Source organism: Takifugu flavidus, chromosome 8 (assembly GCF_003711565.1).
Source record: "Takifugu flavidus isolate HTHZ2018 chromosome 8, ASM371156v2, whole genome shotgun sequence".
NCBI lineage: Eukaryota > Metazoa > Chordata > Actinopteri > Tetraodontiformes > Tetraodontidae > Takifugu > Takifugu flavidus.
In genome coordinates, this window is record NC_079527.1 from 4043940 (window position 1) to 4068029 (window position 24090).

The 24090-nt window shown below is 39.6% G+C and overlaps 1 protein-coding gene across 5 annotated transcripts in view; it reads left to right on the top strand.

The window, feature by feature from the left end:
- The window catches only part of LOC130530404 (plexin-A1-like), a 162742-nt gene that overhangs the window by 87490 nt on the left and 51162 nt on the right, over positions 1-24090 (top strand). For all 5 annotated transcript variants that reach the window (XM_057041541.1, XM_057041543.1, XM_057041544.1 and 2 more), the window contains exons 8-10: positions 219-318; positions 6188-6302; positions 16811-17011. In XM_057041541.1, the coding sequence (XP_056897521.1) occupies positions 219-318; positions 6188-6302; positions 16811-17011 (416 nt within the window). The remainder of the gene's footprint in view (positions 1-218; positions 319-6187; positions 6303-16810; positions 17012-24090) is intronic.

Sequence of the window (24090 nt, forward strand, 5' to 3'; positions counted from 1 at the left end):
TTAAGACACAATCCTTGATGCATGAAAGCATTTTCACACACAAGCTGTCATGATTCCAGTTGAGACAAAGACTAGACTCAGGTAACATGAAAACCGATCACAAAATAAATATGAGAAGGACAAGATGTTACAGACACAAATGTTATATGATCATCACTGTGTAAATGTCTACAGGAAGATTGTCTGACATGAATAAGGTGTGCTGTGATTGCTTGTAGGTGACCAACGTGTAATAAAACTGTACCTGAAGTCTAAGGAGACAGGGAAGAAGTTTGCCAGTGTGGATTTGGTCTTCTACAACTGCAGCGTCCACCAATCGTAAGTTTTGGTTTACTTTAAATTAAGGTGTATTTAGTCTGCCAGTATGTAAGTTACAGTCACAAAAAGCAAAGCATTCCAGCAAAGCCTTGCTTTATAAAAACAGAAAATTGTTGAGTCCCTTTGGTAACATGTGCATGTTGAGCAATCGCTATCTAGTCTCTCGGATGGGTCAACTGCTTTTATCCACTGGAATGGAATCACATTTCAACATTACCATGACACCTAGAATGATTGCATTAGTCTGACTAAAAGTGGACTTTGTTCACAGCAGGAAACAGAAAACATCTCATCTGCAAAAACTTTGTTACGTTGTCATGCCACTTTACCTTTGGGTTGCTAATTTGCTGGCCTATTATTGACTGTTGCCTTGGTCTATGATATCATATTTCAGGCAGAAATGGTGAAACTCTACAGAGATGACTGAGCCCCCCAAAAAAGCATAAAACAGGCAAGATAAGGGAATATAATGTAGGGGATTTGTGACTCTGTTGTTAAGTGTAAGGTTCACTCTCACCCTTTGCCCCCTCAACCTCCTACATTTGAACAATCATTACTTCCTCTTCATCCATTCCTCTTTTTAACCACCTTGTTGACAGCTTCTGCTTTTTCTGGCCTCTCTCTCATTCATCACGCTCATTTATAGTGTGTTCTGCGCTCTTGGGCTTGCATACATCTGCATAGTAATAGGCTGTTAATTAGATAGAGCCATGGTGCTTGTGTGGAGATCGTCATAATGGAGTCAGTGTCGTGAGAGAAAGTGCTCACCTAGGCTACCTCCTCGAGGTCCCCAGGCACATGTCAATGGCTTCGTTTGAAACATTGTGTAAATGCTTTTTTTCCATTTGGTCTTTGTGATTTAGACTACAATATGATTTATGAATGACTCAATTAAGGTTATCTCGTACATTCATTTTGTATTTACATTAACTCCACAAAATTGACCTCTAGCCTATTGGAACCTGTCCATTAGTACACAGGACCTGAAGTATCAGCATTGAGGCAGTAGGAGTGTAGCCTAAAGGTAACTGCCCAGATTCATGGGCACAGATTCATGAAGCTCGACACGATCAGTTGTTGAGACTACAACACACATTTCCCCCTGAAAACACACAGACAGAAGGTGCAGCACATTATGCTGCAAGCTGTTTACATACGCCGTCACAATATTATTTGCATTAAAAAGAGGTTTGAAATCGTTTAATTGAGTGTGTGATAGGAGGAGGAGTAATTCATCTGTAAAGAGAGGAAGGGAGCTAAATGGGAGGAAGAAAGTAAGAAGTTGCAGAGGGGAAAGAGGCTGTGAGCCAAATAGAGGTAAGAAGATGGAAATAGAGATATGAAGCATAGTGTTCGGGAAAGAGGCAGAGATTGTGCTCATTGTGTCAGGAATAATACATTCCAAAGAGCTAAAAGGTTAGCACAGCAGCCTCTGGCCACCACGATCATTTCCATATAAAAGAGATGAAAATGTAGGAACACAAACACTGAAGGCAGGTGACCTATCACATAAAGTACTTTTACTCAAGCGTTGTATTCAAGTGGGGTTTTGGCACATTTGTATTTTTAAGATGACAGAATTCTGCTCTCCTGCATCCCCCAACTCGTGTTGTCATGACTGGCTCAATCCTTTTCAGTAGCTTATATGACGAGTAATGCATTTTAATTAATCATGTTGGCTAGAATGACTTATATTAAAATCACTTAAATCATTTTTAAGTAGCATCTGTCACAATCAAGATTGTCTAAACCTGCCCCAAATATTCGGCAAGAAAAAAAATGCCCTAAACAGGAAGAAACCCTGTTGGGGAAATCACTTGCTGATAGCCTGGTGGTTAAAGAATATTGGAAGGGAACACAGGGGAGGGGAGAAGGATAGATAAATCCATCATTCATGCAAATAATGTGTTATACATTATGCAGATAACGAACAAAAACTGAGCAGGTCAGTGGACCCAGTCAATATGTCATTGCAACTATGTATTCATGATGTTAGTTATTCATGACATCAAACATTGGCATACGAAATGAGGGGAGGAGAGGAGGAAGAGAGAGATAACTGTCAGTGGACACTGGCAGTCTAGGCCTATAACCTTCTTAACCCAGGTGAGAGCTCAAGGTCAGATGACACTGTTTTACCTAAACATTAGTATGGCCAGAATAATGACCGGTGCCACCCAGGAAGCTGTTTCCGCAGCAGCGAAGGTTGATATGTAAAGGCTTGCCCACCCACTTTACTTTTAATGATTCTAGGAACTACAAGTTAACCACATTCTGAGCAGAGCTGTCTTTCAGGATGCTAAATAGCTAAATGCTCGGCCCCCCAATCTACTCCTAGAAACTCTGGGAACCACAAGTAGACCAGCATTCTGAGAGCGGAGCGGTCTATTGGGCTGGTAAGGTATCACTAGCTCCTCCAGGTAGGATGGAGCTAGGCCTCTGAGGACCTTGTAGGTCAGAAGAAGGATTTTAAAAATTATTCTAAATTTAACGGGCAGCCAATGAAGAGACGCCATTACAGGAGTTATGTGATTCATAGCATCAAAGCTATGAATGAACACATGTGGAATTATGTACTAATGTACTTTATATAAAAAGTATGAAATAATTCTAAATATATCTCCTCAGAGTAGCTGCCATTTGCATTTTTTGATAACGCTGCAAACCCTTGGCGTCATTGAGCTTCATGAGTTGGTCCCTGTGGGCATTCCCAGTGGGCATTACTTCAGTGAGAATCTACAATGTTAATAGTCATGAAAATAAAATAAATGCATTGAAGGAGAAGGTGCATCCAAACCTTTGTACTGTACTGTATGCATGATACTTTAATCGTGTTTACAGGGTTTTGTTGCTTGCAGTATTTGGAAAACAACAAAAACTATTCTATTCATAGAATGTAAAGTTCCACCAGGCTTCTGAACAACATCCATCCATTCTCTACCGCTTATCCGGGGTCGGGTCACTTGGGCACACAATGCACCCGACCCCCTTAGCCCCTCCTGCAGGTGGTGAGCCCACGGGAAGGGGGTCCCATGTTGCCTCTTCGGGCAGTGCCCGGCCGGACTCCATGGGCAGAGGTCCGGCCACCAGGCGCTCGCAAACATGCCCCACCCCCAGGCCTGGCTCCAGGAGGGGGCCCCAGTGACCCACATCCGGGCAAGGGAAACGTAGGACCAATGTTATTTATCATCATTAGGGGGTCATGAGCTACGCTTTGTCTGGTCCCTCACCTTGGACCTGCTTGCCATGGGTGGCCCTACCAGGGGCATAAAGCCCCAGACAACAGAGCTCCTAGGATCATTGGGACACGCAAACCCCTCCACCACGATAAGGTGGAAGCCCAGGAGGGGGCTTCTAAACACCATCCATACAAAAGAGGTCAGGGAGATATAATATAAGACAAACCAGGAATTTTATTCAGAATCACAGCATGCCTCTAGTTGCTTCAGATACTGATTGCAGTTTGTTTTGTGCTGCAAAATGGGTCACAAGCTTACTTCATTTGGGTCGGTGAATGAAAATAATTTGAAAATAACCACAACCTTCTGTGAAACTGTCCATAGTAACCAAAATTAAATGAGTGTGATCTTGCAATCTTTTCATATACATTTATGACATACTTTTGTAATACAGTGGGACCTCTACTTACGAACGTCTCTACATGTGGAATTTTCAGGTTACGAAACATCTCAACGGGAAAATATTTCCTCTTGTTACAAAAGAAATTTCAGGATATTAAAGGAAAAATTACGCTACCGCTGCTACTCGCAGCTTGCGGAGTTTAGCGAACGCAAACATGCTTGTAGCGGCTCTGCCATTGGCTATCGCCTTGCATTTTCCTGTCATCCCATTGGCTAGCAGGGACGTCAATATGTACAAGTTTGTGTGTATCCCAGCGTCGCCTTCGTTTCACTTTTATTTATTGTGGGTGTTCGTATGTTTGTCCATTAGATGGCGGTGTTACCACAAGTGTTAACGTTTGTTGCTAGTAATGACGGCTAATGTAAGAATAGCCTGTAATAAAGTTCATTTTGTTCCTGGAGAAGTCTTGCACTGAATTCCTATATTTATTGTGCGGTAATCTAATTGTAACATGTATTTGTTACATGTTTTGATGCATTTTTATGATTTATAAAAAAAATAAAAAATTCCGAATTGTTGGGGGCTTGGAACGGATTAGGGCATTTACATGGAAAACGCGTCTCTACTTACGTAATTTTCGGGTTACGAAACAACTTCCGGAACCAATTAATTTCGTAAGTAGAGGTCCCACTGTATTGATCCATATTCACTCATAGCCTCACACTGCACGACAACAAAGAGGTGCTTGACCCAGCTCTGTTGCTGGGCCTTGTTATATAGCAGGGGATTTTATTGACTCCAATGCAGCAGTGCAACCGCTTACCCACGTCAGTTGTCCAGACATTGACAGCTGTACTGTGGAACAGATCTCCAGGTAACCCAGAGGAATTATGCAATCTTGACATGGGTGACAGCTGTGTGTGGAAAGGAATAATTGTTTGTTACTGCAGTCATGGAGTGTGCATCCACCTTCACAAATGTGTGTGTACACATCTCTCCAAAGACAAATCGATGAACCCTGGGGTTAATATTGAGGAGGAACTGGCTCACCAGTTCTGCTAACAAACACTCGACTGTTAGCATAACCTTAGCCCTCCCTCCTCCCCATGGAAATACACTTTCATTGATTTTATACCCTACACTGCAGTTCAATGTAGTTGCACTAGCTTATAACTGGCTGTAGCTCATCACTCTGAAATGGATTTAGGAGTTAAATCTTAAAAATCTGAAAACACAAGGACTGTAGGACAGAGACAGAAAAAGGATTAAAAAGAAATCCAGTGCAACATCATTCTTTTCCAGTAGTTTGGCAGTTTTTTGTTGGGGTTTTTTTTTGGCACATGGCTCATTTCTGTGGTGGATTTGTACTAGTAAATTGTAAATGTAGCAGTGGAGGTGCCATTGTCATTTAAATTCTAAATACCAATAATTCCAGATGGCACATCAACCTGTGTTTTAAAAAAAAAAAACCCAAAAAACATAGTTAGCTGAGACAAAAATCACCATTTTCAAAATACAGAACAACTGTCCAGGACTAAAACAGAGTAAAAAAGATATTCTCTTGTATAGTAGTGAAGTGCAGTATGAAAGTATTGAAGTAGATATTGTAGCTGACAATAGGACTAGAGTAGCAAGAAAATCACAAGAGCATTGGTTTTCAAACTACTTTTATACAAGCTAGATAATGCAACTTCATTTGTTACCAAGTAAAAACATTACTATAACTATAAAGTTATAATGTTGTCTATTTTCTTGTCTTTTATCAAACCAACATTAACTAGGATTTTAGGTAAACTGTTGCACATTTGTGTGTCAGGATCTTTTTAGTAATTATTGTGTAATTTGGTTCTAATAAAGAGCAGGGTGACGCGGCATGTTATGAATTTGTGTATTGAAGCACTGAAGTGTGAAATCAGGATTTGTTCTTTATTAAAAGCTGTTTTTCTGTTCTTATCTGATGGTCAACGTAAGAAGCAAGGCTAATATGCAAGGATAGCATTATACTTGTCCCTCTGACAATATTCTGAGAGATTTGTTCCGAAATATGTTATGCTCTTTAACTATGTTGATGACAGTCCACATTTGTCAAATTATTATTTTGTTTTTCAGCAGTTCAGCCAAGGAGTTTGACTGTTTCTTGACTGAGGATTGCATGACTTTGGACAATAAAAGAATTCTCCATATGGAATGAAAACAAGAGCCTATATTTAATGAAAGAAACCTTTTGATATCTTACATAGACTTTTCCCTCTTTCTCTTGTGTTTCCCACATTCCCACCTCTTGTAGGTGCCTATCCTGTGTTAATGGAAAATTTCCCTGTCATTGGTGCAAATATCGGCACATGTGCACACAGGATGCCACTGACTGCTCCTTCCAGGAGGGAAGAGTCAACACTTCTGAGGTGAGGAGTACTTTACGAAAAAGTTATTTTGTCAAAAGACATTTTTATACCTGATAATCAAAAAATGGACATAATCCTCAGACTGTTCCGATCAGGGGGCAAGAAGGTGGTACACTGAATATGTATGTGTCTCCATGCTTATATTTACAGTATGCTTGTGACTTGTGATTTTTGACACTCTTCAGCAGATTATTTGCATCTAATAAATGATTAAGTCCAATACTTTGAATTTGTGCATTGTTTGGTCTTCTGCCTATTTTATAATTACTAAATTACTTTCATGATGGTGATATCTTTGAGGAGAGGTGTTACTATGATAACTAATACACCTTAAATTTTGGTGAATTTGGGCTTTGCTGAAGGCTGCACGTGTCTCCTACCATTGCCTCCTACAGTGTCACCAATGGGAATGGAGTTTTTTTATAGTGTGTATAGACATGGTGATAGCAGTAGTTCTGATTTTGTTCCAGTTTGTCAGTTTGTAGCTCCTGCTAAAAGCAATATTGCTCCCTTAAAAAGTTCTCCCCAGTGTCATTAGCACTAGGTTTCCAAAGTGATTGAATTCACACTACACTGGTTATCTTCCCAAAGGCATTCATCACATTTTCCTAGGCTGACTTCACTTCATATCTGATAGATTTCATAGCATTTGTGAATCTATTCCACACAAATATCTTGTGCCCTTTTACAAACAGTAACTTGCCAACGTGCGGCATTTGCCCTCTTAATTATCCCTTGTAACCTTCTGCATTTATATAAATCAGATGTGTCTGCGACAGCAGATAAACTGAGCAGCATATTAGGGGCAACCAGGCAGAAAATTACCAGTCTAAGAAACACTTGAAGACCGTGAAGAAAAAAATCCGTATACACAAACAATGAGAGAAACAAACACAGACACAAACAAATTTGCTTTGCTCCACTGAATCCCAGCATTGCACTGGTAAAGCTGACAGGGTGTTTGCAATGTTGGGGAGGAGGAATGTTTAAATGATTTCAAATAGGGGGGGAGTAAAATAATGAAAGGCAGCAGGGAAAAAAATAGTTTGTTTGCATTTATTTTCCTGCTTGTGCGCCTTCCTGCATAATCATTTATTGGCTACAGTTTGCAATCCAAATTAATTAATTAATTCATTCATCCATTCATTCATTCATTCTGCATGAGGGTTCTTTTATATTTCATGTCCCACAAATGAATTAATGCAGCACATGATTGACAGCAGGAATAAAATGGCTGCCAAGTAAGGGAGTCCCAAGTGTCTATCAGACTTGAAGTGACTTATCTGTTTTGTTTTCTTTATTTTCCCTTTTTTCATTTGTGCATGCTTGTGTGCGCCTGCAAAACACTATAGTTAGATGTTTTTATTATTCCACCTTTACATATTTGTTTGAATTCCTGTGCTATAGAGAAGTTACTCTACTTCTAGCTGAACTTGAAAACGCTGACCTTTTCCACCTATATACTGCATGCAACTTATATACATTTTCCTAAATAGTCCCCTTGTTTTCTTCTTCCCCTACATGATATCAGTCTTTTACCATCATTCCCTTTTGATTCCTCCTTCTGTTGGTTTATTCCAAAAGGTATTTTAGCTCAAGTCTGTTTTGACCCCCTCCCAGTTCTTGCAGAACTGACCTCCTTATATGCGCAATATACCGTATGTCCATGATGCATCGCTGCCACACCGGAACAAATGAGGCTAGCTGTAAGCTAGCTGTAAGATAGCCTCATTGATAATCATTAGTGGGACGTGTTCGACTTCAGATGAACACATGGCAAATATGGATATGTGGATCAGCCTTAGCTTTTTTGCAGCTAAGGATGAATCATCAGAAATAAGTTGGCGAATAGTCCTGCAGAGGATGAAAAAAGAAACACATAAAACAATTAATGCTTGCTTGTGCGCGCACCACTTCCCACATCATTCATCTTTCCTCCTGTTCACCCACCCCCTCATTTCTTCAGAAAGTCAATTAGTGGGACCCAACACCATCGCCTTTTGTCTCTCAGATGAGGGTGTCAGAGCCTTTCTATTGTAGCTGGTTACTGGGGATCCAGCTGGTGAGTAGCTTGGAGTGGCACAGCTCGGAGTCTCTGGCACACAGCACACTTCCCTTCTCCCTCTGGGTCTCTCTGACTGAGGAAGCTGCCTGCCACTGATAGACTCAGTTCTGTGCATGTGTGTCGGCACATTTTAATTATTCAAAGTGTATTAAACCTTAAAGATGCATCTCCAGATGCCTCTCTGATCGTCGGTGTGTTTAATGGAAGGAGACAGATGAGATGAGAAGTGAAAGGTGGAGCATCCGCAGCAAAAAGTACGAGGAGCAGTGTGGCAGCAGCCTAGTTGTTAGAGATAAAGCAAAACTCGCCAGAGCATGGATTTATAAACTAATGTGCACTCTGAGCAGAATTAATTAGTCAACAAGTAACTGCTGCAAATATGCACAATGAAAGTTCACTCTGCATAATACTGCCATCCTTTTGTGCATTTTCCATCACACTGCAATTTGTAGTTTCACATTTGTGACCCTTTAACAATTGATAATAGCTATTTAATAAATGCATCTGAATGAGTGGCATTTAGATGCCAATCTTTCTTTTGAACAAATGCCACTTGGACTCCTGATCTGCTTGAGCCTCTTGAGAAAATGCTAAAAACACACAACATACATGTGACCAAGAGAAACTAGTTCCCTGTCCAATGAAAAATCAGTCCTTCATGCCATCTTTAACTTAGATTATATTCAAATTTTTACCCATCGTTTTTTGACTACCAGACAAGAGTAGGCTGGTAATAACCGAGTTAGAAAACCTGATTTAGGAACAGAAGCCTACGGAACTGAAGTAATAAGATATGGAGGCTTTTATTGAGAGCCCTGGGTTGGTGGCTTACTGCCAGCTTTTCCACTGCAGGAAAAAGAGACTTAGACTTAATTTAGACAGTTGCTACATATGATGTGGGGAAATAAATCAATGTTTTCTTTCACAGACATATTTGTTGATTTATTTATATTTTTAAATGCTGTCTCCATTAAAAATGAAATGGGACAGAACCATGAAAAAGAACCTTGAAAAAGTAGAGGGGCAGTGAAGGATAAGCCACTAGAAAATGCATGAAATGTGCAAGAGAAAACTAAGGACTTCATAAAATAGTCTGTGATGCGGAATCTTGAACCATAACCAAGCAATTTGTTGAAAATAGGACAGACATTGTGTGTGTCTGGGCTAGGTTTGGGTAATGACGATAATTAAGGGATCAAAAATGCCACACCTATCCTTTGTCTGCATAATAATTACATTAGATTAATTTAAGGTTTATCTGTCTTTCTATAGAATTATTTAGAATTAAATATTCTGCTCGTATTAAAAAAAATGTGTAAATTCTCTTATCATTAGTGAAAACTACAGGGTTTCTCACCATAGTATATGTGTATGTCTGTGCTGAAAATGTTATTAAGTCTTTGGGGGAAATGTTCCTAATGAGATTGCAAAAGTATTTCTTCAACCTGTACTAAAATACATAATGATTTCTAGTTCAAATGACACTACAGTGTTGTTCCTCAGCTGACCCTGCTCCTCCTTCCAGCTGAAGGCTTAATAAACGTCACTGCACTTTTGCTGCAAAGGCGCACGAGTAATCATATGTGGGAAATTAGTTTTGAAAGACTTTTGATGGGTCTCACTGTCTCAGTGGATAAGTTTAATGGCCATCACACTATTGAATGGTCCATTGAGGTGGATGGCCAGGGGATTAACCAGGGTATCAGTGCTCTTAGTTCTTCTCGGTAGCAAAGTAACACACTAGATTGGATTAAAAAAATATATACTTAATTTTCTCCATGAAATACATTCTCTGCTATACCTTGGCCCTTTTTGCATATATGAAGGAATTTACACTCAAAAACTGACATTTCTGAAATCGATCTTAAATGGTTAGGTGCTGTAATCATTCACAGACTAAATTCTGTAACTACAAAGAGAAATACCCCTAATCTTTAAAATTGGTACTGTGGTTTAATCCCTCTCTGATCAGACACTAGAATCTGTCCTAAAATCTGTTTTTATTCAAAAATTAGCTAATTAGTTAGCTATTAAATTCCCATGCTACTTGACATTGTGTTACATGAGTGTTTTGAAACGCAACTGTGTATAAAATGCTTCGCCAGGTCTGTTAATTTATTCAGAACCAGTTCAGTTTATTACATCTTTTTTATAAGATTATAATGCTCTCTTATTTTAGAGGAGTCAAAGGCGAGTCTTCTTTGTCTTCTAATGGCAATTTGTTGACATGTAGACATATTTTATTTTGTCTGCTGAAAAGCTAAAAAAAACAATCAAAGATAGATGGATGGATAAAAAGTTAAAGTTAATTAGGTCAAATTTATCATCATCACTTTCTCATGAAAGAGTGACTGATTGGGAAAATGGGCTCTGACAGCATATTAATGTGCTTTCTAAAAAAAATTGACTTCAATGTTTCTGTCACTCTTGTAAAGTAAAATGTTGTTTATAGTGCCATATTTATTAGAATCCCACTTCATAACAGCATGAAGTCTATTTTTGTTTCATCTTTTCTGCATTTCTCGCATTGCTCTATTTCCCCTACAGTCAAGAGCTGCCAAGAGTGGGTGGACACTCAGAAAAGACTTCTAACACAGCAGAAAGTTCATAGTTTGATACAACAGGGTGCCTTCCCTCCTTTCACCTGAGAATATGACTAAGAAACTCGGGTCATTTAAGTGAAACAGATGAAACATTTTTTCAATCAATTGAAGCACAGGGGATGAGTAACAAATGTAGAATAAAAGATGAAACAGGTCTTGCAAAGAGAAGCGCTTTCAAAAGTTCTTGCCCCAAGTGAATTTGCATAGTGCAGTATCTTTAGTTGTGAAGTTGCCTGCGTTGTGTTGTGTTTAAAGTTTCCTGACCTGGGAGCATTGGGACTTCCAATTTTCCATACTTCTTCCAAGACTAGCAGAAGAAATAAGATAGATGAAAGTGAATGATGATGGAGTCAGTTCATTTTTCACAGGCTTTTACACTGACCTTGAAGAGTTTGCTGCTGCGTTGGTGTCTTAGGGAAATATCTTATTTATTAGGGCATGGTCTAAAGGGGGCTTCAAGTTTAATTTTGATGTTTCCCACATGACATGAAGAACTGTTATTTTCCTCTAAGAGGAAAGCGCAAAAATTGGTAATGCAGACCAAAACAAAAGATAATAAAGGGCCTTGTTTCGTTGTGCACCAGTGTGTTATTGATCTACCATGCCCTGCTCTGAAATAAACACTTATAAATGGATTGTGCATTTTAGAGGCTTCTATTGATCCACTAGCTGATGCTTATCTGCAACATCCTCCTCTTTGTCCACCCATACCTGATAACAGTCAGCTTGACACACAATCACACTTGGTCATCAGAGACCTAACACAGCAGCTCTATTCTAATGGAGATATGCAATGGAGAGCACTGAGTCGACAGAGGCTGCAAAATGGATTAGCTGGACAAATTTACACATACAATATTTCATATATTTTTCTATGTCCTTATTTACTTTTGTGACCACAAAAGTTATAAAGAAACGTAAAGCACAAAGACATCCAACATGGATGGAAAATCAGATTTATGTTTAGTTATGTATATGTATTTATGTTCTGTAAGCAGAGAGAGAGTGGTGGTTAGCAGTAGGATAGACTTTTACTGACCACTTGCATACTTAAAACAACCACTTGGCCGCAGTAGTGGACATTAAGCTACACATTGAGCGTAATGCTGTGTGAAACTCAAAAAGTGGTTAGTTACCCCACCTCTTAAGTGACAGAGGGTTGAGAATGTAATGGCTTTATTTTTTGGAGGGAGTGGTCAACATCCTTTTTGTACACTTGAAAATATGTCACCACGTGTTTCTACAGGAAGGAAGGAGGAGAGTTATCAAAGCAACATCTCCCGATTTTAAGATTTAGAATCCACTGCTAATTCCTTAACATGGTCATAGTGAGCTTATATTTATGTAACTAATAAGTTGAATGTGTTTGGATTGAATAAAGAGATCTACATGGGGCTAGGACCATATATTTGCATGTGAGAATCATTCTCTACAGGGATAACTATATTAATGTTCAAAACAGAGACATTACTCAATAGATGAGTCTTATCTTTCTCCCCAGGAAGATGTGGTCACATCAAGCAGTTTTTCTTTAGGCTCGTGTGTGTCTGTGTGTATAACTGCATTGGTCAATGGGGTCTTGGCCCCGCTTTTCTAAAACGCTCCATTGGACTGTAACGCTAACCCATGGGGACACTCCACATTGCAGTGACCCACACACATACACACTAGACATGCATGCGCGCACACACACACACACACACACGCGCGCGCACACACATCACTTACACACATAAGCACGCACTACCTCATCCATCATACTCTTACTGGGGTTTCAGCACTCTTGTATGCACCCTTGGATGTTACAGTGATCTTATTTCTAACATCAATGTAAAAATTATTTTTTTAAAAAGGAAAAATGCAGTCATAGAAAATTGGTGTCAGTGACTCAAAAATGAGGTTTGTCTCCAATAGATACTGCTTTCACATATGATACGTATTTGGTCATCATCGTCTGACTCAGACAATTCTCTTTGCCTATCTATCCGTCCTTTTTAATGTCATGTAAATATTCATGATGAAATAATATTCATGATTGTCTAGAGACATTGACTTGATTGTAAAAGGGATTATTAAAAACAAGATCAATTGAATTGACAAGCCATCGTAAAAAAACACATTAAGAAAAGTTGCAAATTTGAAATTCCAGGAGATCTTGGGAGCCAACAAATGAGCATGACTGCAGGCATTGTTCCAAATTAATTACTGCATAGCTAGAAATCAAGTGTCATTCTGTTGGCTGGTGGTGTTTGTATAGTGTCTCACTGGATAAAAGGAAGTTGAGAAAAACAAATGACACAAAAACGAAATGTTAATGTGAAGAGATATGTGAGCCATTGAACGAAAGAGAAGTGAATGTGTGAGATCATAGGAATCCCTTAGGTAAAGACATTTTCTGCTTCTTTTTTTTTGATGCAGACTCAGCTCTGACACCTGTCACCACTCCTAATAAAACACAGCCTACAATCTTCTGTTCACCCTTTATCACTGTGTGATCTCTTCTGTTCAGTTTGTTTCATTGTGACCCCCCCTTTTTTTTAAAGATTCAACTTTATTGTTATTGCACATGTACAGGTACAGAGCAACAAAATGTAGTTTAGCATCTAACCAGAAGTGCAAAAGGAGCAGCAAGTGCAGATATAATAATAAGTAATAAATACATTATGTACAGTTTATAAAGTTACAGTACTTTACAATGATTCACAGGTTGTCGTGTGGGCATATTTTACAAAAGGCAGCGCTTCTTACGGACATCCTCGATGGCTGGAATTGGGGTCCCTGTGATTCGTTGGGCAGTTTTCACCACCTGCTGCAGAGCCTTGCACTCAGTGATAGTACGGCTTCCATACCAGACTGTCATACAGTTTGTCAGGATGCTTTCTATCGCACAGTGATAAAAGTTTGCCAGGACGGCTGAAGACGGGTGGTTCTTCCTCAGTGCCCTCAGGAAGAAGAGGTGCTGGTGAGCTTTCTTGACCAGGCTGGAGGTATTTGTGGTCCAGGACAGGTCCTTCGAGATGTGGGTCCCCAGAAACTTGAAGCTGGAGACACGCTCGGCGGCCATCCCGTTGATGTGAATGGGATCATGTGTGCCTATTATCACCTTCCTGAAGTCCACTATGAGCTCCTTGGTCTTACTGGTGTTGAGGAGCAGGTTATTGTCAGCGCACCATGTGGTCAGGTGCTCTACCTCTTCTCTATAGGCCATCTTGTTGGTGATGAGACCATTCACCGTGGTGCTGTCCACAAACGTGATGAAAAGTTGGATCCATGTACAGGTCTGCAGTTGTGGGTGAAGAGAGAGTAGAGGAATGGGCTCAGCACATAGCCTTGAAGCACACCGGTGCTGAGTGTGATGGTGGTGGAGCAGCTGTGGCCGGACCTAACTTGCTGTGGTCTGTTGGTCAGAAAGTCCGAAGTCCAGTTACAGAAGGAGGAGTTGGTGCCTAGGTCTCAAAGTTTGGTGATCAGTTTGGAGGGGACGACAGTGTGGAAAGCTGAGCTGAAGTCAGCAAACAGCAATCGTGAGTATGTGTTTGTGCAGTGCTGTGAAAACTGCATCATCTAGGCTCCTGTTGCTGCGGTAGGCAAACTGGTGTGGGTTGAGTGTGGGTGGGAGGCAGTCCTTCAGGTGTGCCAGAACCAGCCACTCGAAGCACTTCATAATGATGGAGGTGAGTGCTACCGGACGGGAGTTGTTGAGGCATGTCAGCTTAGAATGTTTTGGTACTGGAACAATGGCTGTGGCCTTTAAGCATGTATGAACCACCGCATGGGCCAGGGGAGAGGTCAAAGATGTTCGTAAAAATCCCGGCGAGCTGTTCTGTACATGCTCTGAGCACACGTCCAGGGATGCCATTAGGACCAGCAGCCTTGGGTAGGTTGATCCGGCTCAGGGCTGTGTAGAAAGAGAGTGTAAGGGGTTGACTGTCTGCTGGGAGTGGGGTCATGGTGGTAATGTCTTTACTGTTGCTGTCCTTCTCGAAATGAGCATAAGTTATTAAGCTCATTCAGGAAGGTTGTGTCCATTGATGTGGGGGTGGAGTTGTTGGGTTTGTAGTCTGTAATAGCCTGGATGCTTTGCCACATACGGCAGGGGTCAGAGTTGGAAAAGTCACCCTCTATCTTGCGTTTATAGGTGTGCTTGGCCTTTTTGATGCCCCTCCTCAGGTTAGCCCTGGCTGCGCTGTAGGCCTGTGAGTCCCCTAATCTGAAGGCAGTGTTATGTGCCCTCAGATGCCCTCAGGTGACACACCTCCTTGCTCATCCATGGCTTCTGACTGGGGCACGTGGTGATGTGCTTCGTGGTTGTGATGCTGTCTATGGTGGTGGTGATGTGGTCCAGGACAGAGGAGGTGAGATTATCAATATCGGCATGTGAGCCACAGCTGGCCTGGGGAGTAAACATACGCCAGTCTCTGTGTTGAAACCTATCTTGGAGTACAGAGACTGCCCCTGCCAGCCACACCTTGATTGTCTTCACTGATGGCCTGACACGGTTGATGAGGGGTGAATACTTGGGGGTGAGGAACAAAGAAAGGTGGTCTGATTGTCCTAGGTGGGGGAGGGGTACTAGCCATGTTTGTGTAAACATGGTCCAGAATTTTGCTCCCTCTTATATTGCAGGAAATATGTTGGTGGAATTTAGGAAGCGCTGTTTTTAAGTTTGAGTGGTTGAAGTCACCCGCAACAATAAATGCAGCCTCTGGTTGGATGGTTTTTTGTTGGCCACATGAATTTTTTTTCATTAGACAATGAAATATGCAGTTACAATGATGTATGTAAATTCCCGAAGCAGATAAAACGGCCTCCATTCAACCATGATAAACTCAAGGTTAGCTGAACGGTGTCTCCTAAGAGTCCGTACACCAGGTCTTGTTGATATAGATGCACAGTCCGCTGCCTCTGGTCGTACCAGACCCATCAGCTGTTCTATCTGCCCAATGCATGGAGCACCAGTTAGCTAAATGGCAGTGTCCGGTGTGCCGCTGTGTAACCATGTTTCTGTGAAAATTAGGGCATTGCAGTTCCGTGCTACGTGTGAATTTGATCTGTCCAGGCATTATTTGCACTTGTGCATGTGTTTTATCCCCCCCCCCCTTGTTATGTCATGTTTGACTTTTTGATGCTGATGATATTATGTGAAGAGAGTGTGCAGGATGCATATTTGTGTGTGTGTGTGTGTGTGTGTGTGTGTGTGTGATGTCGATTTGTTTTCCTCCTCACAGGATCCCTGAAATAATGAATTTTGCTAACTTCACTCTCACTTTATGTCTCTTTAATTCCATATCGCATCCTTGAGCTGTGCAAATGTATCATGCATCAGCTGAGTTCGATTAACCTGGATTTGTTAGCTGACGCATCATCAATGAATGTGATTGCATGTATAATAATTATCTGCCATGATAGATAGATAGATAGATAGATAGATAGATAGATAGATAGATAGATAGATAGATAGATAGATAGATAGATAGATAGATAGATAGATGATAGCTCTCTCTTTCTCTCTTTATATATATATGTGTGTGTGTGTATATATATACAGTATATATGTACAGTATGTATGTGTGTATATATATATATGTGTGTGTGTGTGTATATATATATATATATATGTATGTATGTGTGTATATATATATATATGTGTGTGTGTGTGTGTGTGTGTATATTTTTTTTTATTTTTTTTTAAGTGGAGGTGCTATCATTTCTAACTGTGCTTTAAACCCCAGAAAAGTCTCTGTTCAGGCCACCCCACTTCTGCCTCCTGCCTTGATCGTCTCCTTTCTTCTCCGGTCACGTATCTGTTTTCTTTTAATCATTATTTTTCTCATCTCCAGGAGTGCCCTCAGATCCTACCTTCCACCCAGATCTACATCCCTGCTGGAGTTGTGAGGCCAATCACTCTGCTTGCCCAGAATCTGCCGCAGCCTCAATCTGGACAGAAGAACTATGAGTGCATATTCCATATTCAGGGCAGCACACTTCGTGTGCCAGCTCTGAGGTTCAACAGTACCAGCATTCAGTGTCAGAAGACCATGGTAAGAAACAAAAAGGTTGTTGTCTGTTAACATTTTAGGCTCATCAATTCACTTAGGGATGTTTTATCATCGTATCATTTCTTTTCAGAGATCTATAAATTTTTTATTTCAGACAGCTAATAAAGAGCAACTACTAAATCTACATTAATAAGAGGAAACCCTTAAAAAAACATTTTTTAAAGATCCATTGCCTGTCTTGTAAACAAGAAAATGTAAATAATTTCTGTGGATGGTGAATAAAATATCATTTCTACAATGATAATGCTGATACCAACCTTTTTATGTTGACAAATGTTGATAATGATGTTTTTGTGCCCCAGTTTTATATGTACACTTCTCAAGCTTTAATGCTACACGATATGGCTGGAGGGCCTCCAAAATGAGCCTGCAAGTCTGTAAAACAGGTTCCATTGAGCAGTGAGAGCAGGGTTGCGTTTCCATTTTAACAAATAATTTTAGCAGATATTAGAACTTCTTGCCATTAAGCATTTGCCGGTATGGGATCAATGAAGTCACTTTCCTGTTGAATTACAGAACAAAGGCAGCCAGATGTGTGTGGTGCACTCTGCTTCTGGAAAGCTGAAATCAATATCTATCTATCTATCTATCTATCTATCTATCTATCTATCTATCTATCTATCTATCTATCTATCTATCTATCTGTCTGTCTGTCTGTCTGTCTGTCTGTCTGTCTGTCTGTCTGTCTGTCTGTCTGTCTGTCTGTCTGTCTGTCTGTCTGTCTGTCTGTCTGTCTGTCTGTCTGTCTGCGACACTGCGATTTTGTCATGCTGGTATCATGTGCTGCTACATACAATTAAACCAACGTGTACCTTAATGTGTCATACTCAGCAGAAATATGTGCTGCAGTGTTTGCCTCCATATTTATCAGACGATGTGAATAGACGACACAGTTTCCTGTGAAACTGTGGTGAAGTCACACTTTGAACTAGGTTTATAATTGGTTTGATCTACAATTTCTGAACATCACACAGTGATGAGAAAAGTCTTTTACTGATCAGGGTTGGAATATACTTAAAGATTTTATATCTTATATCTTATAAAGAAACTATTTCAATTCCTGTAAATAACAAAAGTATTGTTCTACTCAATTAAAAAGGATAAAAATGAGAATTCTAACATTAAAAGACCCACCTAATAAAAATTAGTGTAAGCTCTTTGGCTGAAATAATCCCATGAAGATTCTAGCGTAGCCATCTCTGTACCATTCTCTGAAATGGGTCTGAGAAAATGTTTGCCATAGTTCTTGGTTACCGTATGTTTGTGTTAGGTTCAACTGACCTACAACATGAGAGAGACAAATGAGGCAAAGACAACAGCTTTAAGTTTTATTTGCAACAAGGAGGACAGAGAGATGTGTTCAGTTACAGATCTCCAACACGTCCTGAGGCACATCTTCCGCCATCCTTCTTTTATTGAGATTAGGTCCCTAGTTACACAGAATTCAAATGTGCCTAAGGGGAGGGGGAAACACAAGATAGCAGGTCCCATACATAGTAAAGAATGCAAACCATAATGATGAGAATATGAATTTGTCTTCATTGATTAATTAGCTTGGCTCTGAAACAGCACATCCTTCCATAATTGGTATGAACAGACACAGAAAGAAGGAACCCTCCTGCTTTTCTGTGTCTTCCCATGTCAATCTCTGCATCTCCGTCCCCAGTCAACGTCACTCCCTTATACTCCTTACAGTAGCTGCTTCCTGTTCTCCTTCAACAGAGGGCTCCGAGCTCAGACATTAAGCATCACGAACATTAAGCATTAACAAGTAGTAAAGGCATAATGTGATGAGATTCAATATAAAAAAAATAAGGAATATAACAAGGTAAAAGCAAATAAGACTGAGCTAGTACTGGCCACTTAAAAAAAAAAAAAATCCTTTTTTAAGATTAGATTTTTCTGTATTTTATTTATTTATAGTTGGTAAACTGTGATGCGAGACTAGCATCAGTAGAGTTTGTGGAAAAAACTTGAAACGGCGCCATATGGCTGTGGGGTTGTGGGGTTGGACTAACTGTGACACATGCCTTTTCACTTCATTCCCACTTCTCATTTCCTACCTCTTAGCCTTCAGCCAAACTGTCACCACTAATGTGGAGCAAGTATTTCAGCAATGTTAATTTCCTCAGCTCCAGTCAGGTCAGGAGGCAGATGGGAGACATTGTAATGATACCAATTATGACTTACTTAACAGGACATATGATTAACATGCAGGCTGCGCACCGCAGCACTCACTAGTGGTGATATGTCTAATAGTGAGTTGTCAGAAGTGAAAAACAGCAGGAGATTTTGTCTGGCTTTGGCAGCTTTGTCTGCCATCTTTCCTTCAGCTGGTCACAAGCTCATCAGGGGCCCTGGGTCTTTGAGTTGGCTGCCACATTACCTCCAGGCATACAACACATCTGAGCTTTTACTTTCAGCTCTTTTTGTATATAAATATGAAAAGGAAGCATTGGTTATAGTACAGTGGGACCTCTACTTACGAACGTCTCTACATGCGAAAGTTTCAGGTTACGAAACATCTCAACGGGAAAATATTTGCTCTTGTTACGAAGGAAATTTCACCATACGAAAGGCAAAAATATGCTACCGCTGCTACTCGCAGCTCGCGGAGTTTAGCGAACGCAAACTTGCTTGTAGTTGCTCTGCCATTGGCTATCGCCTAGCATCTTCCTGTCATCCCATTGGCTACGAGGGACGTCAATATGTACAAGTTTGTGTGTATCCCAGCGTCGTCTTCGATTTATTGTGGGTATTCGTATGTTTGTCCATTAGATGGTGGTGTTACCACAAGTGTTAACGTTTGTTGCTAGGAATGACGGCTAATGTAAGACTAGCCTGTAATAAAGTTAATTTTGTTCCTGGAGAAGCCTTGCACTGAATTCCTACATTTATTGTGCGGCAATCTAATTGTAACATGTATTTGTTACATGTTTTGATGCATTTTTATGATTTATAAAAAAAATTATGTCCGAATTTATGGGGGCTTGGAACGGATTAGGGCGAAAACGCGTCTCTACTTACGTAATTTTCAGGTTACGAAACAACTTCCGGAACCAATTAATTTCGTAAGTAAAGATCACACTGTATTTGACAACTGGTTTATAAAGGTGATATGGAAAATAATTCAAGGGTAAATTACAATAATTGCTCATGCAGTTCTATTGTCCATTGGGCACGTCTGTCTGTCTAATTACTTCTTACATGTTAGTAATGGTTTAAGAGCTGAGCTTTGAGAGCTATGATTGTTTGGACATTTTTTCTTTTTGGTAGACAACCATTGACAAAACTAAAAAGCCTTGTGACTCGCGCAACAATAATCCCTGGAAGTGTAACATTTCTTGCAGTATTACAGAAAAATAAATTTAACTTATTCTTACATGAGCAATAAATCAAATATGTCCATCAGCACACTGAGTGCGAATTGTCCTTCATAACACCAGTGAAAGTAGGCTTTATGTGTACAATTTAGATGAATTTACAAGACATTTAACACTAGATCTATTTAGTACTACATGGACTCTTGTTTTTGGTGCCGAACATGCACAGAGTGCAATGCTCTACACCAAATATAAGTACTTAATATATATATATGTGTTTGTCTAATTATAAATGGTTGCTCACGTGTCAAAAGTTATTGTAAAATCTGCTGTAGGCCCATGTATGTATAGTTGTACAACGGTACACATCATGTTATTTTGTTCATATCGTATGACCAGCACCCGAGACACGGGGGTTGTTCATGCAAATAACAGGAATTGTTTAATTGTATTACGGCATAATTTCAAATAATTTTCCATGTAAAAGAGCACAAACTTGACCTAACAATTGCTTTGTAGCATTTCTAACTTACTAAATCAAAATTGAAAATGAAAATCTATTGGTTAATGGAATTTAGTAATTCAAATATTGGATTGACCTCTCACAGAAGCAGTTGGAGTGAGTTTATCAATATCAGAGGTTAATCATGCACAGTGATACACATGTGTTTTTGTTTTTTTTTAAATAGAGTTTCAGTGCTCCATAAGATTACAAAATTTAATAATCTATATACATAAACAAAAAGTCTGCTGTTGTATATTAAATCTTTCTGTCTGTGAATGTGTTTACATCCTTTTTTAGCTTCTCCCTGTCAGGTAGGATTGTGATAGAATCCAATTAAGGTAGCTGTTGGTAAAATGATGAATTGCAGTGCTACAAGAGACAGTCATGAGGAAAACACAGAGGCATATTATGCACAAGCACTGCACTAAAAAAACAGAGGAAGACAGAGAAAGTGAGTGACATAGAGAGTGGGTGAGGGAAAGATACAGATGAAGCAACAGAGGTGAAAATGGAGGGAGCAGAAGGATTTACGAGAGGTTAAGAAGCACAAAGAAAGAAAGAAGGCTAAAATCAATGCACAGTTCAGCAGTCAGGAAGAATGGAATCAAATGGAAAGGATCAGAAATCACAGACTCCTAAGTTATTGAGGTGTGTTACTTAATTTAAAATAATATAGTTGTTCTGCATTCAACAGATAATTTTGTAAATCAGATACAACAAACATTTGCTTCTGCCTCTAAATGTGTAGTTATTTAAAATACATTTTTTGAAATGCTGGTAATTTAGGCACATTTTCTAGCTTCATATGTATCTTTTTTCACTCTTCTGAAAGCTATTATCTTTCACAGTGTAGAAACCCAATTCAGATCCCATCTGTCTTACATTATTGTGGCATTATAATGCAGTTTGACTGTAGATTAATTTGAAAAGTCTACCTTGCTTTACCTCTGAAAATATGATAAAAATGAAAGCTGACTTGATGGTTAGTGTGATGGATCACATAAATCAAGAAAGCCAAGTCTGCTGGGTGAATTTTATACCACAGAAATGATCGCCTAACATTTTTTTTCACATCAAATTCATATGAGGAGTACCTTATTTGAGCTGTAGCATGAAACTTATTGGTTCTAGTATTTCTGCCATATATAAGTCAGTGAAATGAAAAGAAAGCACAAATATGCAAAGCCTAGAATACCAACAATGATCAACAACTACTCAACTACTCTAATATAGCAAAAAAAAAAACAAGTTTTTCCCCTCTAGAAAATCTTTGATAAACAGTTATATTGATCAGGCTAACTGTGACTCTGTGCTGTTAATATTCTGACTCTCATGTCATGCTTATTTTATATTGTGACATTAGTTACCCTATGATTGCATTAGATGGATTTGAGCACCATGCCCATCTGTCATTGTCCTCCTTTGGACTTCTTCTTTAAGGAAAAGAGGATAATGCTTCACTCAGTCACCTGTACTTTCATAACTTCATTAATGACAGACTAGAACAACATGAACAAATGTGTATACCACTGATTTTTTTTTAAAATAATGTGTTATCCCAGGCTATTCTGCACAATTCTCTGCATTTGTTTCAGAATAATAAAAAATGGTCATGATTTTTATTAATTATCTAAAAATAGAGATATTAAGCATTTATTATATATTATTTCTGAAGTTGTATTTCTTTTTCATCTTTATAAGTGAAACCAAATTGACCTAATGTTATCAGTCATCAGTAATAGATTAGAATAACAGGCAGATATAAAAAGAATAATAAATAAAGTTAACCTCCCCTATCATCACTATCGCTATTTTCAATTGGAAAAAATATGTAGGTATAACACAGCTGGATAGGATACTGTTGTGTAATAAATCACACAAAAAAGAAATTAGCCACCAGTAGATGTACACTGATCCATTCATTCATTCTGTCTGTTTGTGCTTTATTTAGCTGCTCACTGAAGCACTGAAACATTGAACTTGCATATTGAAGTACACTGGGGAGCTTCTGTATGCATGAGCACACTCTGAGACATGCACAATAGTGAGAACATACACAAGCACATAAAAAAGGAGTTCATTCAAGCCTTCCATTAACCTCACAAACACACACACACACACACATTCTTCAGGGGTTGGGTGCAGCAGCCATATGGAGATTCTCCACATGATCCTTCTCCTAATCATGTGGAGCCGACGGAGAATGTAGCATCAGCAACAACACCAGTAACCTGCTTTACATGATTTATTGTACTGACACACATGTGCTATCAAACTACATTTGTATGAACTTCTCAGATTAGTATAATTACATTTGAGAAAATGGCAAGTTGCATGTTGGTTCACATACACATTGGACAGGACATGGGTAAAAACGTTTTTTTTGGTTGTTTTTGGCTTCGAAAATGCCTAAATTCCTCAAGACCTACATTCTCTGAACTGCTGGGAACATTCCTCAGAAAGTTTGGTCCATGTTGACAAAACAGCACCATGCTGTTGCTGCAGATTTGTTGGCTGCGCATCCATGAGGCAACTCTCCCATCTTTACATCTAATTACATTTACATTTCTTTTTACAAATCTAGAATTAAACAGACACTATATTCTGACCCTTGTGTGTGTGTGTGTGCGTGCGTGCGTGCGTGCATATCTTTGGATGTGTACACTAGTGAATTTTGAAGCCACACTAGGGTATCCGTCAACATGACTAATTGAATAGCGGTGACCTGCACTAGGACTTTCACACACATGTACCAGCCTCTCTTGTTTTGCTACCTTCCCCCTCTCTGCCAACCAGCTGCTCTGTTTTGTTAACATTGGGAGTTTTCAAGTCGCTCACATATACGCGCAGGCACACACAGAGACACACCAGCCATATCTATTCTTACGATCCACTGGGACATGTGGTCCGTGGAGACAACTCATGTAGCGAGAGAATAAATGAGTGTGAAGCAGATAACGAATGAACCCTCCGCCGGGCTGCTTTGTTACTGTAATGAGGCCAGGGACGGCTTTGTGCTCACCTTGTAGTTTTTACACCTCCTCCCCTCCCTCTCCTTTCTTATCCTCTTGTCACCTCCACTCTCACTTCGTCATCCTCTCTCAAAGTCCTTCCTCTTCTATGCGTATTTTCACCCTTATCAGGAAACTCTTTGTGTTCTTCTGTCATCTAGTTTTATGTTCCCTCCACCCTCTTCTCCATCCTTATACCTGTCCCATTTTTTTTAACCTTTT